At 37.9% G+C, this 14,282-nt stretch overlaps 2 protein-coding genes across 4 annotated transcripts; one reads left to right on the top strand and one right to left on the bottom strand.

The window, feature by feature from the left end:
• Positions 1 to 231: 231 nt before the first annotated feature.
• Polr3e (RNA polymerase III subunit E) lies at positions 232 to 14,115 on the top strand. 2 transcript variants are annotated; one of them, XM_076824921.1, is made up of 8 exons: positions 232 to 470; positions 11,249 to 11,505; positions 11,860 to 12,053; positions 12,124 to 12,296; positions 12,379 to 12,580; positions 12,651 to 12,853; positions 12,923 to 13,086; positions 13,164 to 14,115. In XM_076824921.1, exons 1-8 carry the CDS (start codon positions 378 to 380, stop codon positions 13,429 to 13,431), a joined length of 1,554 nt encoding a protein of 517 aa, XP_076681036.1. In that variant the 5' UTR covers positions 232 to 377; the 3' UTR covers positions 13,432 to 14,115. The 2 variants fall into 2 exon arrangements, with proteins under 2 accessions (XP_076681036.1, XP_076681037.1); XM_076824922.1 differs by lacking the exon at positions 232 to 470 and adding an exon at positions 10,751 to 10,908.
• Dor (vacuolar protein sorting-associated protein 18 dor) lies at positions 4,074 to 10,033 on the bottom strand. Of its 2 annotated transcripts, XM_076824919.1 has the most exons (18): positions 9,859 to 10,033; positions 9,444 to 9,627; positions 8,233 to 8,390; positions 7,966 to 8,142; positions 7,430 to 7,619; positions 7,238 to 7,359; positions 6,953 to 7,168; positions 6,765 to 6,881; positions 6,585 to 6,697; positions 6,407 to 6,518; positions 6,156 to 6,338; positions 5,761 to 6,078; positions 5,550 to 5,685; positions 5,152 to 5,373; positions 4,933 to 5,084; positions 4,761 to 4,858; positions 4,391 to 4,702; positions 4,074 to 4,310 (listed from the first exon to the last, which is right to left on the bottom strand). In XM_076824919.1, the coding sequence occupies exons 1-18, from the start codon at positions 9,937 to 9,939 to the stop codon at positions 4,247 to 4,249; spliced, it is 2,955 nt and encodes a 984-aa protein (XP_076681034.1). In that variant the 5' UTR covers positions 9,940 to 10,033; the 3' UTR covers positions 4,074 to 4,246. The 2 variants fall into 2 exon arrangements, with proteins under 2 accessions (XP_076681034.1, XP_076681035.1); XM_076824920.1 differs by lacking the exons at positions 7,966 to 8,142; positions 8,233 to 8,390; positions 9,444 to 9,627; positions 9,859 to 10,033 and adding an exon at positions 7,810 to 7,914.
• Positions 14,116 to 14,282: the final 167 nt, after the last annotated feature.

A 14,282-nucleotide genomic window follows, 5' to 3' on the forward strand; every position in this document is an offset into this window, starting at 1 on the left:
AAAATTTCTAAATAACGACGGTCGTCATGGTAACATTTCTAAATAACGACGGTCGTCATGGTAACATGTCACCAACGTCGAAAGGTTGTGTGTCGTGCTCACTGATACACGTAGGTATGTGTGTGTGATGTACCTAGCGCCTCCTACCAATGCGGTGCTAACTAAACGGGAAAACTTCAGCCAAACAAAGACGGCTTGGTCCCCCTGATTGTATTTCAAATTCAAATCGAACGTTCTTCGTAGCCCGCCCTAACCTGTTGTGCGGAAAATGTTATAGATTTTGTCAAAGTTTATGTTATTTTTTTTTTATAGAGAACGTTATTCGACAACCGTTTAACAGTTTTGTAGCGTTTCGCCCGCTGCCCTGTGTTTCATCGATGAAGCGAACGCGGTCTACTTTGAAAGCAAATTCTACCAAACGAGAAAGCAAAGACGATCCTGGTAAAGATGAAACAGAAGAGAAGGCGGAGGTTCGTCAGTAATACATAATTTTATATAGAATTTTGTAAAATGTCGAAAATTAACGAGTTTACGCTGATTTCGAAAACATCGATATTTTTTTGCTCTCGCGTATGTTTAGCGTTTTTTAAAATGACTAACAAGGGAACACTGCGAACTCGGACTCACCGATTGGAATGCAACTTTGTGAGTTTTCAGAGTGACTCAAAACAAGAACAACGGTGTGTTTCATTTGGACCCTATCGCCCTTCAAGGGGCTGAAAACTAACCTCAAAGTCAAATTGGCACTTCCACTTTTTCGCGTATAACTCTCAAAGTACAACAGACAGAAAAAAATGTTTCAAACAAAAGATTAACGGTGCAATAAGCGCTACAAACTTCCGTTAACAAAATTTTGAAAAGCGTTTAAAAAAATACATAACTGACGAAAAAAACTCTTCAAAATTTTGTTAACGGAAGTTTATAGCGCTTATTGCACCATTCAAATTTTGTTTGAAACATTTTTTTCTGTCTGTTGTACTTTAAGAATTATACGCGAAAAAGTGGAATTGCCAATTTGACTTTGAGGTTAATTTTCATCCCCTTAAAGGGCGATAGGGCACAAATGAAAGACACCGTTGTTCTTGTTTTGAATCACTCTAAAACCCCACAAAGTTGCGTTCCAATCGGTAAGCCCGGGTTCGCGGTGTTCCCTTGTAAGTAATCGCGAATTCGGTATCTCTCACTGACTCTGTGTTGGTACCAGAAAATGACTTGGATTGGTTGATTCTTATAGAGCTATCTTCGTCTCTATCAGGAACAGCTAATTCAACTCATTTTCTGGTATCAACACTGAGTCAGTGCGAGATACCGAATTCGCTATAAGTTAATTATCTATATAACTTGCGTGGAAATTTGTGATAGGATATTGAACATCAGTTCCAAGCAGTCCAAGCTAAGAATTTGCAAAATCAGAAATTAAGCAATGCAATAAAAACAGATCGAAGAGAAGCGTTAGATACCACAGAATCTGCTAATCTATCCGCATCCGGCTTAGAGGATGTTCGAACTTCCGATCAAACACAGAAAAGTAAACTTAATTTGAAAAGTCTGAGAGATAGTAAGTCCCTTTAAAATTCAAGATTCAGAATTGCTTAATGCGTAATTCTGTACAATTCGGTCCATATAGGAAATAAAGCAAACAACGAGGACTTTAAACCGAACATCCTTCCCAAAACAAATAAACCTAGGGCAGTGGTGGATCTTAAAATGATGGCGGAAGAATTGAAACAGTTGGAAGATCCGCCTTTAACTGCTTGGGAGAAACAGATATGTTCTAACAGACTGCCGTTCTCATTTTTCGATTCTCCCTGTGAACAGTTAGCTCAGAATCTATTAGGTAACTTTATTAACTGTCTTGCTTCCCTGTCCTTCGATATTTACACTTAGATTAATCTTGGTATATTTAGGAAAAATACTAGTTCGTTGCCTAGAGAATGGAACTATTTTAAAGGGTAGGATCGTTGAGACGGAAGGTTATTTAGGAGTAATTGACAAAGCTTCGCACACGTATCAGAATAAAGTTACGCCTCGTAATATGCCGATGTACATGCCACCGGGAACTATCTACGTGTATATGACGTACGGCATGTATCATTGTTTCAATATATCTAGTCAAGGTGAGTGGGGAGTTCATAATCATTATAGAAACTTATGTAGTCTGCTCGACGAGTCGAGCACCTGCTGTAAACAAAAATACGTGGCGGCGGTCGAGCAAAACAGGGACGTATCAGATAATATATATTATTTGTTGCAAATATGAAGATGAATGACACAATGGACAAAGCAAATTCTAAACGTGTTAATACTTTTTTATTCAGAGTTTGATTCAAGCAAAAAGGTTTGAGATTTTGTAAGTTTAAGCAATGGAATGGCTGTATCTCTGCGAAAAATGGTGGCAAAAAATATTTAAAAAACGCATTTTAAGGCTTGAATTTTCTAGTTTTTGAATCAAGGACTCAGATTTTTTTTCGTCCATTATGATACTGTTTTATCAAGATGAAGCGCAGGAAACGAAGTTTCAGAAATTTTTGCCTAGTTTGAACATAAGCACGGGCCAAATAAAATTTTTTCCAGTAAATCTAACGAAGAGCTCTTATAGATCAAACATTTCTCTTTAATTTCGTTTTTTTTGGGGGGAGGGGTTTGTTGTACGATTTTTATTGACCGAGTTATTCGCGATCAAAGTAAAAAGGGTACTTTTCACTTTGAAGATCTAGAACTTGCGAAAGTTTCCTTTCAGAACTTTTAGTTGACAATTTAATATTTTTTTAATCGTATTAAATCCATTTTAGAATGATCCCAAAAATTGACGAAATTGTTTTGAGTATAATAATTTGGCCACCCTCGGTATTGTTATTGTTATTTTTGTATTTTTTTATGTGAAGCGTTTTACAAACTGATGCAGAGACGGCACTTTAATTAATAATTTACTAGCCTTTGATAACTTTTGGCAACCAATTAGTGTGGCCGCTGCCTTTCCCGCGTACTTCAGCATAATTTATTTACAACTGCTGACTCGACTCGTTGAACGGACTTTAGTATCCAGATTTGTGAACGACCGAAACAATAATAGATAACATACCGTGGCAAAGTATATTTAGTATCATAGTAAAAACTATTTAGAGTCAGGAGCACATGTGTTGATCAAAGCGGTGGAACCCATACTCGGTCTTGATTATATGGAATTATTAAGAAATATGCAATTTGAGAGAACTAAAGAAAAGAGAATTGTGAAGAAGGCACAGCGTATCAAACCGTATGAACTTTGTAATGGTCCTTCCAAGATTTGCACAGCTTTCTTTATTGAAGAAGATAATTTTAACGAGAAAAAGATTTACGAGTCTAACGATTTATGGGTAGAAATTGATCCTTATATAAAATACACTACTATTGTAGCAGCACATCCTAATGATTCTGAACATAGTACACAGAAAATCTGGCGATACTACGTATTAGGAAGTAATAGCGTTACTCATAGAGACGTTAAATCCGAAGAGCATGCTTACAATATATAAAAATTTATATCTTCCGTACTTTACGTTCTTCCACGTAGAAATCTCTTGGTAAGATTTTAGGTGAGGGGTGTGCTGTTTTGATAAGGGCTGTCGAACCCTTAGAAGGTATCGAGACTATGACTACTCAACGAACTTCAAAGGGAACGTCAACTGCACCTAAAAAGCCTTTGCGGGTTTTTAAAACGCACGAACTGTGTAACGGTCCATCGAAACTATGCATGGCTTTTCAACTTCGTAAGAACCATAGTAAACACTCCATGTGTTCCTGGAAAGGTTTATGGATCGAGCGTGACGATGTGGACGAGAAAATTGAGATTGTGAAGTGCCCTAGAATAGGCATAGATAATTATGGCGCAGAATGGTCAAATAAACCATTACGGTACTATGTCCACGGTAGTAAATCTGTGAGCAAACGAAACAAGAAAGCTGAATTGTTATTAGGGCTGAATTAAGTTATTAATCAATGTAATATATTTAGAACTTATTGAAATTATTATATAACGCGATTCGACACATTGCATGTGTTCACATTGTCAGGCGTATGTATGTGAGAAATGATTAAAGTTACCTCGATTTTTTATTCTTACGTTTACAGATAATAATAGATATAAAATAAATAGCTTACACGTCCAGAACAATATAATATATATACTCCACTTATTACAAACAGTAATTTTGATAAATAAACATAATATACAAAGGAAACGAATATTTTACAAACCAACGGCTACTTATGCCCATTCCTTCATCACTCTTGCGTAATCTTCCTCTTCTATGAATGACTTATCTATGGACCTACAATATAATGATTTTTCATTACTACGTTAGATCTTCGAATCGCTATTTAGTTATTTGCTAAAATAACTCTGACTCACTCTATCATAAGTTCTCCACAATATAAACATTCAGAAGCTATCAGTTCGTCAATGTCAGCCTTGATTTGGTCTTTCGTAGATAAAGACACTGATCCGACCGATGTAGTATCTTCGGGTCTGCTCGAAAGAGCAGTGAGCTGTCGCTGAAGATCAGCTAATTTTGTCCTCTGCTCCATCGACAGCATAGGTGTTAACGCAGCCACAAGGCAGTCGCTGTGAAATCTGTGGCCGCATGGAAATACATAGAAAGGTCGTAACACCAACTGAACGTCACAAGTGTTACACGTGTCCTTTGCGTGTATAAATGTACACCTGGAAGGAATTTTAGTTATATCGCGTGGTTAAATCAACTACCACCTTTTCTGCTTACCTTGTTCTAAACTCTTGTATATCCTTCCTAATAAGTTCCGCTGCTTTCGTTGCTTCTTGCATTTCTTCTTTGACGTCTTGAATATGTTGATTATACTCCTGTTGATTAGGATTAAAATGTATTATGTAGATTTTATAAACTCGTGGCACGTTTACATGCAAAATTACTTTACCTGTAATGAATTGCAAATAGCGTCTTTAAAATGATCTATAGTAACGAAGTCTGAAAAAAATGGTAGTATGTCTTCTATTCTGACTATATCGCAATTTTGTAAAAACTCCATTGCTTTCTGTATATCGTCTTTCTCTCTGACCACGTGCTCGGCTGAAATTTCGATCAATATGAATTGGAACAGATTGAAAAGCTTCAAGTTGAGAGTATTATTGATTACCAATTTTTAACCACAATTTTTTCCTCAATTCATTATCATGATCAGGAGGCATAGCAGCTATTTGTTTAGCAAGATCAACGCTTATCGTCAAAGCTAAATCGACCGCTGTTGTCCAGAGTCCAAGTAGTGCGGACAGTTGTACACAGGCTTCGGTTAGACCAACTTCTTGACACAATCGTAGCGCGTAGTGTACATCATAATGCACCATATTGATATCTTGCCCTGAGGAATAAATTCATCGCTTCAATGAATATTTCTCTAATAGCGTATTCGGACGGTTGCACTGGTGCGCACTGAGTGTGAACTTTTTCGCTTCCGAGTGGCCAAAACAGGCTAAAATTCGCACTCACTGCGACCGTCCGAATATTTCGCGCTAGAGAGTGTAATTTGAAGATCACCTTGCGAACTAATGTAACGCATTACTTCATCTTTTTTGTAACGGGCGTATAATGACAACAGAAAATTGTGAATCGCCTGTTCCTGGCAGCTTTGCTTATACACGCAGAATTCTAAATACCTGATTATTTCTTTCGCCTGTTACACCAAAATTTTGTTAATTAACTGTAAAACATAGAAGTAACAAAAGAGCAATAAGTAGGCGTATCTCACATGTTTCTCGTCACTGTTACAAGATACTAAAGCTGGAAGAAGCTTGGATGGTTTTAATAAGGAGCCTTGCGATATCATAGCAGTCACGGCAGGACGTGGTAATTCTTGCAAAATTATACCAGAAAACTGATAGAAGAGATCTTTGTTATTTTGACTTTTTAAAAGATCGAGAGCTTCCAAATAATTATTTTTATATAGATGTTGGCGTATCACTTCTTCATAATTGCAATGCATTATAGTCAAACGAATAAGATTATCTTTATCGCCATGACTTGCCATTAAGTCATATATAGTACTGCGATTTCTTTTTATACATTCCTGAAATCCAAATGATTTTCTATGTATCCAAAAAGATCATAACTTCATAAAGCAATGTAATATCTCTGAATTGATACCTCGACTTTTGGTATTGCGAGGAAACTATCGAATTGCTTCTGGAGTTCTAGGTACTGCGAATCGTGTAAATATGATGTACTACTATTTCGTAGTACACCCATTTGATTCATAAATAACTCGGTTACCCATATAACAATCATAGTTATTTGTGTTTTATCCTGTACTTTTAATCCTTCCAATTTCTAAATATAAGAAGTCGAGTTATTTTAAACATTTAAATTCAACTGGCTTAAGGTAATAAGTGCAGCACCTTCTTAAGGAATGTTTTCAAAGCCTCTATTTCCCATTCTTGAAGAAATTTTAAAGATATCTCTTCAAACGACGAATGAGTATCTGCGTAGATGAGAGCACTTTTCTCGTATCTATAAGACAATATTTAAATAAGCTTAGCCCGTGTCTTAAATAGGATTATATAAAGCTCTACTTACTCTTTGCATTTAAAAAGCATTTCCGCTTGTTTTACAAGTACTTGATCTATGTGCGCTGGATTATCTTTACAATATTGTTTTGCAAGTTCGAATTCACCTTTATCGATATAAACCTGTATAAGCGTAACACGTGTAATTATTGATTTAATACGAAGTGATTTAGAAAGCGCAATGATTTACCTGCCAGACATTTCTGTCTTCTTTGTTAACTTTGTATTTAAACACCGCTCTCTCGCTATAAGCCCATATAGAACGAGTTACGTAGTCCTTAGTAATATTAAGTAATTTTACGACAGTCTATAGAAAATTAAGATATTGTAAATTCAGGATTTATTCATACCATTGCGTTTCTTATCTATTATACGTACATCATTATAGATATCTTCGAATATCAATTCCTGATTTAAAAGGGATATGCCTTTTACGCGATCTGTGTACAGTAGCAGTGCATGAAATTCTGTTAAAACAAAAGATAGCGGTGCAGTAGTAATCTCCGATTTGCTGCTCCCCATGAGACTCGCTTTAGGACAAGCCAACATTTTCTGATCTATTAAAACATTCCTTGAGTCTACCGTCGGGTCGATCTAAACACATTCAGATCATATAGGAATTTAAACTCTTACATTATACCCTTACATTAAAATAATATTTACCTGAGCATGCAATATACCAGTCTCAGTTAGCCAACCAAATGACTTTGGTAAACTACCAATCGCGGGATAATAAAATTGCATTTTAGAGTAAGGCAAGGAACTTATCACATCGGTGAACCTTTCTGTAAAAATGTTACTCTTGCGATTAATATAGATACAATTTTTCAGTGAATGTATTCGGGCACAATTTACCTTGAACGTTCAAGTACTTATTAAAGACTTGTTGCAATAAAGGTTTTTCTTCTGGGTTCTGCACTGATCCGATATATTGATAAATGCGCACAAGAGTGGTAACAATAATCACATATTTATCGGTATTTGGTATTTTATGAAATTCTAAGCCGGTGATCGGCGGCTTACTATTCTTTCCTATATCGAACACCTAAAATATATGATAAATAAAAATTGGTTGTATAATAACGTTGAGCAGTATCCACGTCACAATAGGTCACAATTTTATGGTGCGAAACCAACGTAACGTCGAATAGTTAATATGATGGTAGGAAATGAAAATTTCAACAGAAAATACTACGGATATTTTGCATGTGTAGAAAGTATAACATCTAACTCACCAATCCTTCTACCTCCTTAGCACCATAAAGAGGTAAGTAGTTAGGAAGCTTTGGAAATAATGAATAATGATATAAGGGAAGTAGTTTCATTATCGTGGACTGGGAATGTATACTGATAACGATGCAGTTGAACATTAATTCTACGTTTCTTTATACCTGCCGTAAGTATTGCTCCAAACTTGTATTAAATATTTTATCTCCGTCTAATCCAATCTCTGTTTCAAAAATAAGACCTTTCGAGGTCCCCAAGAGAATCGGACCCGTAGTGATTTCAGAGGAATTCGAGAAGTTCCATCCGACTGCAGTAATTTCATGGCCCTTCAGTTTACTTGCCTAAATCCAAAGATTCCTTGCTTAAATAATATACACTTATACAATTTTATTTAACAAGTTACTTCTGTTACGCTTAATCTTCTCACTTACCTGCTTTAATTTCGTGGTTTTTCTATGTAAATAAAATAGCTCAGGCGGTGGATTATCTTGCTGATTCGGAACGAAAGCTATCAATAAATGATTACCCAAAGGATCCAGAAACATCCCTGACATTTTCATGCTTATGGCATATTTGGATATATCGATCTCTGAAATGAACGGTCTCGTATCACACGTGCATCCTTTTTCATATTCCACTGAAGCAGAGGTACACACAGAGTCGCTTTTACCTCCTCGCGATTCTGGGTGCTGTGCCAGAGCCAAGCGCGAGGCTGTACAAGGTAATAGCTTCACGCTTAGCTCCTGATCCTTGGGAAGGCCAAGGAGGATAGGTGCTGGTTTGGGTGCAGGGCTCGCGATGACGAGAGAGAGAAGCTGCAGGAGGCCTTAGACCTCGAGGCCCCATTTTCACCAGTGCTACATGGAGGCTGCCCTCAAGGATATACAAAAAATGGAAAGCTCTGGAAGACTTCTGCAGGAGGGTAATGAAGGGAAAAGAGGAAGAGGGAAAGGGACAGGAAGATGGCAACAAGAAGGGTGGCGGTTGTGGACTGAGAGTAAGGAAGCAGTCAGGTGGAACACGGAGGTGAAACCTACATGCCACAGCTAGCATAAGAACTGTTCCCGCACATACGGACATAGGGGGGTGCCTACATCAGAGCCCAGGAGAACGAAACTCGGAATCTGGCTCCCTAGAGGTAACATAGATAGAAAATAGATATCAAATTAAAATAAAGTAAGTAAACTAAGCTAAACAAAATAGATTAGTGACTCTTAGGGTCAGAGGGAAGAGGCTACAGCGGATGGGAGAGACCAAAGTGGAGAGTGGATGTTCACAAACCCAGACTTTCTGGCCGAACGGATGGAGAATCTAGGGCTGAAGTGAGAGGAACGGCAGGAAGGACCTCGGACACCCATGCATAGGAAAATGGAATAGGGTGACCAGGGCTGGGTATGGTAGACCCAGAGGGTATAACAGGAGAAACAGGTAAAACCCGGAGACGGGGGGGCTTTGAAGGCTCCGAAACGACATAACGCGGCTGAGTAAAACAGACACAAAAGAAAGAGCAGCCAAAATAAAGGCTCTTGCAACAGAAAAGCCAATGACCAGAGGAGAGGCCCTCCTGATCCGGCGCCCAGAATCGCGAGGAGGTAAAAGCGGCTCCGTGTGCACCTCTGCATTAAAGTAAAAGAGGCAGTACCTTCTGGTGTGTCCGGATGTTTCATATCAATACGTAAGAGGATGTTATTAGCCATAGCAATGACAATAATGTTATTATTAACAACAAGATGCAAAATTCTGTCAGGCGGTAGGAAATTAACTTTCTGTTTTATAAAAATTGGCCCATCGTCTTGCAACTTCATTTGGATAAATCCTGCTGTACTCTACAAATTCAATGAAACACTTATTGTTTAATGCATTCGAATAACATTAATACCAGCACACAAATTCTTCCATGGTCTTTATTAACTAATTTGTTAAACAAAGAACACATACAATATTATTTATTTATAATCCCATATACAAATCAAGAAAAGAGCAAAGCAGATACCAGCTCATAGAAGAAAGAGTTTATCATAAACAAAGCTAAGAGGAGCTTGGAAAAAGAAACTTACAATATCAGGACGAATCGGTGGCGCGTGTGCTTGTTTGGAGCGTTGAGATGCTTGTGCATACTGATCAAGCATCGATGTCATTCTGCTGATTTTTCGAACACCGTCCTCTTTTCAATGATCAGATATAAATAAATTCGTTTAAAAAATTGATGCTTCACAATAATTCAAGGGCCGAATATGCGTACTGTGTCGCGTACGCGTTGCACTGACACATCTTAAACTGGCCTTTAAAATAAAAGTCTTTCGACTGCTTTCATTCTCTCACTTTAGATTAAATGAAAGTCACGGAAGCACTCTTACAAATTTTACTTGGAAAAATTAACCTCGCTGTTTACACGATATACATCTTTCTGTCATTTAAGAAGGAACCTGTCGACCGACGAGTTTAGACGAATTCGGCGCAGGTTGACGCTCATTGGTGCCGTGAGAAACCACTATTGGCTGTACCCCCACCAACGCTTTTTCGGAGCCAATGAGCTCATTCTACATGCGCGAAATGGGTTCCTTCTTAAATGACACGGAGAACTTACGTCAAGCACATTAGCCCCAGTAATTTACAAATATTAATCAAGTTTACAATACGTGTTGTGACACATACGCAATTATCTGACACTGATAATTTGTTGTGTTAAATTGCATTGGTAGCCATGGTTAAATCCGTGGAATCTCAACCTGCAAATGCAGTATCATACAGAAATTAGATTGAAAGTCTAGTATCGCGCATTGTTTACTGTATATACATAGTCAAGCAGAAGAATTTAGCAATAATTACTGGTACGAAAGAATTTATGTACATGGATCTGCATGGACCTGTCACTGTTTATCTCATTTTTATCTGACACGTCATCTCACAGCTTGAGATACTATCCGCCAGCTCTTTATCTCAATTATCTCATTTAAACCAGCATAATACAGAAATCAGTGTTTGCTGTTGGTTTGCACCGAAGCGTACTTGGATAGTTTCGAGCGACAAGTGGAAAGTAATTACATAGTGTTTAAATGTCTAATTCTAACACAATGGAGAATGAAAATGACCCGGTGATTAAAGAGGTTTGCAAATCAATTTTCACTTTCTCCCCGAACCTTTCGACTGTCATGTGCAACGTGGTACTTTTAGGTTACGATATTTAAATCGTTATAATCTTCGTTCCGCCACATGCGATACATTTCTTTATTTTTCTAACGAATAGGCAGTATCTATTTATTTCTATGGTATCAGAGATAAAAATACGAGTTTCTTTGTGTTAAATACACCTTAAGAAAACGTTGATGTATGATCGGAATTCTGCACGCTTCTACGAAGAATTATATCAATGAAAAATAGAAGATGTATGAAAATTGCGGTCGTGCTTTAAAGGAGGAAGAAAAGAATAAGTTTAATCCCTTTCAGATTCCTGTATTCCTCTCGAAATCACTCGCGGATAAACTTTTTATATTCCAATACCCAGTCCGACCTGCGCGAGAAGGTTACGACAATGCGACCTTTGTAAAGTCGGCGATAAAACCGGAGAATCAGGAAGTTCTCATAGAAGTTGCGATAGATACGCAGAGCGTCAATTATGATCATAGTAAAGGCGAGCAAATCGCGATCAACGCGGATGGGGATTCGAAAACTGATCAGGAGGACGAAGAGAAGGCATTCGACAGGTATTTAGAAAACTAATTACTGTAGTATTATTGGGAGGTGGAAATAAGTTGTGCTACCCACAAGCTGAAATGTTATAAGGACAAGAGGAATCGTCCGCTAACTCCTCCCAATTGCCTGGAACAGGGTTGACTAACCGCGACCCACCAGTTACTCAATCCTGGCCTGGAACAAAGTCTGACGCGTGACGAAGAATGCAAACGAAGCAACTCGTGACAGTAGAATCGTAAAAGCAGGATTTTTTGGAGGGTATTAGGTAGAGCGAGCAAGCTTGTGGGTACTGCGATTTCTTTCCAGCTTCCAATAGTAAATGGTGTATCTATTTTGTATTATACACTGTAGGTTTTGTGTTTTAGTAATCTCATGGACAAAACAGTGCTGCAATCTTTCCGAGCATTGCCGAATTGTTCCAACTACGCAGTTGGTATTTTTCAAGACGGCGAATTGCACGTAACACCGTTGAAAGGCGTTATTCAAATGCGTCCGCAGTTTAATTACCTTGATAAAAGTGATAAACGTGTGAGGGAGGAAGCCAAAAATCTGGGAGAAGGTAGCATCTATGTCTGTACCGTTCAAATTAATTACTACAACTTTTATTAATCAAAATCTTACGCGTTCAGAAGTCGACGAGGAAGAAGAAGGCCCGAAGCAAGTCAGCGTGACCTTTGCTAGACAGAAACCAGAATTTATAAAGAAGATGCAAGAGCAGTCGTTTCAGCATCATGCTCAAAAAAGTTTAGAAGAGAGATGGATTCATACGAACTATATTCCAGCGAATGGTACTCAAGCGGAGGTTAATATCACTTGTATTCTTAACATTAAGATAATTACTAATTTCTGGTAGCATTTTGCGTATAAATAAATTACATTTTCAGCTCACGCGTTTAGAAATGTTTTGCTCCGCTACTGATGAAACTGTTAATACATTGAATTTATCGACTCAGCAATATTTAGATCAATTAGCGCCTAGAATGAAGGACGATCAATTAAAGCTGGATATATCCGATTGCACAACGTCCCTTAATTATATTAGGACTCTACCCCTCCTTGATCAAATTAAAACTCTCATGAAAGACGGTTAGTGATATGAATATAAATATATGTATATCTGAGAGGGTGATATTTTAATTGTACAAATCCTTTGCAGCCAAAGTTATATCTTTCACGCAGTTACGCTCGATTTTATCGCCGGATCAGGAAACATCGGCTATTTTAAAATACTTACAGCAAGTAGCAGTTTTAGTTCAGGGAAATTGGGTTGTAAGTAGCGAGCTTCTTTATCCGAAGGATAGTATATCCTCGCAGAACGGCATTTCTGCGGAACTTATGTGTAGAACCAGGGATTACGTTGTGAGTACCATGCTCCTCTATTCATCTACTGTAAGGAACAACTACATCACTAAAACTGTACCATTTTAGTTATTGTCATTTACGGAACACGAGTTCCTGAACAGAAAAACAATTTCGTCAGTTATTAAATTGCCCCCTGATGAAATTAAAGAGATCTTCACAAACTTGGGAGTACACCAACCGAAAAAGGGGTGGCATTTTGTAATTCCACCTACTAAAGAATTCACAGACAGGTAATGGAATAAATGGTTATTGTAAGAGCAACCTTTTTACAGTAATACCAATACACCTTGTGCAACGTTTGCGATAGGTATCCTGAAATAGCACAGAGACAGGAGATGTTTTGGGAAGCGAAGCGGAAACATCTTCGCGATGCTATGGAAGTGCAAAATCATATTCCGCAACGTCAAAGGCGAAAGTCGAATAGGGAGTCCGTTGGGTCTGAAAACGAGGAGAAGAACGTTGGCCGCGGCAGGAAGACTTTACGAGATTCGTCGATGTCTGATAACGACAGTGCGACGGAGCCGGTGAAGCATAAAAAGACCGTTCGGGCTCGTAAAGTGTCCGAGACCACGTGACCAAAGCTGATGCCCGATTGAAATGTATGAAGCTACTAGATATTGTTAATGTATTTAACATTGCGGAATCATCACACGATCTAGATCTATTATTGCGATGTTTCTGCTTCGATACTCTGCCGAGATCATACGATACAGATCTCTTTGTACATTACGTGAATAAAGCATTCTCTAGTCTCAAGCGACGCATCGAGCAAACGGCGACGTAGATTTCGAACACTGCCTGTTCAAGTGGAGGACTTCTACATTTTGATATTCTAATTATTTATAAAGATATCTAAGTTGGAACGTTTGCCTTTTATTATGTCGTTCATAATGAGAAACACGGTTATTATAGAAATGCATTACAGTCCGAGTAATATTATTTATTAAGCTACATGCAGAATCGTGAGAAGTTTCTGCGCGACTACTCGTGGTGGTGACGAGACAATTTATAGACAAATGTAACGCTGTCGACAGTAAATGAATAAGTGTATCATAACGTAATTGTAAAAAGAATTCATTTATTGCTCGCGGTAGTTACATTCTGCGCATCGTGGACCGATGGTGCATTGGGAGCGTCCACTGAAAAACGACTGATCTTTATTTTACTAAAAGTATTTTTACGAGTAAAGGGAAAGGTGATGTGAAATCGTGATCAAGTTTAAATAGAAATATATGTGCGAACTATCATAGCAAACGAAACACGCTGCATTTATTATTACGATGCTCAGCGCGCATATTTATCATGTGAACGCATGTCTTCATGGATTTCCCACATCCTTCAATCATTTCTTCATCCCAATTTAAACCTGAATTTGGTCTTCCAGTTCTTACGTAAAATATCTATTTGTATTCTTACATGTATAATA

The sequence above is a fragment of the Andrena cerasifolii genome, chromosome 12 (genome assembly GCF_050908995.1).
Source record: "Andrena cerasifolii isolate SP2316 chromosome 12, iyAndCera1_principal, whole genome shotgun sequence".
NCBI classification, from domain to species: domain Eukaryota; kingdom Metazoa; phylum Arthropoda; class Insecta; order Hymenoptera; family Andrenidae; genus Andrena; species Andrena cerasifolii.

What these genes read in the sequence shown, in the direction of transcription:
- Dor (XM_076824919.1), bottom strand. Translation starts at nt 9,939, where the DNA reads ATGACATCGATGCTTGATCAGTATGCACAAGCATCTCAACGCTCCAAA. An exon ending in CTGGTATATTGCATGCTCAG is followed by an intron (nt 7,169 to 7,237) that starts GTAAATATTATT and finishes GAATGTGTTTAG; the next exon opens with ATCGACCCGACGGTAGACTC. An exon ending in ATGCTTTTTAAATGCAAAGA is followed by an intron (nt 6,519 to 6,584) that starts GTAAGTAGAGCT and finishes ATTGTCTTATAG; the next exon opens with ATACGAGAAAAGTGCTCTCA.
- Polr3e (XM_076824921.1), top strand. Translation starts at nt 378, where the DNA reads ATGAAGCGAACGCGGTCTACTTTGAAAGCAAATTCTACCAAACGAGAA. An exon ending in AAACAGAAGAGAAGGCGGAG is followed by an intron (nt 471 to 11,248) that starts GTTCGTCAGTAA and finishes AATCCCTTTCAG; the next exon opens with ATTCCTGTATTCCTCTCGAA. An exon ending in CGAATGGTACTCAAGCGGAG is followed by an intron (nt 12,297 to 12,378) that starts GTTAATATCACT and finishes TTACATTTTCAG; the next exon opens with CTCACGCGTTTAGAAATGTT.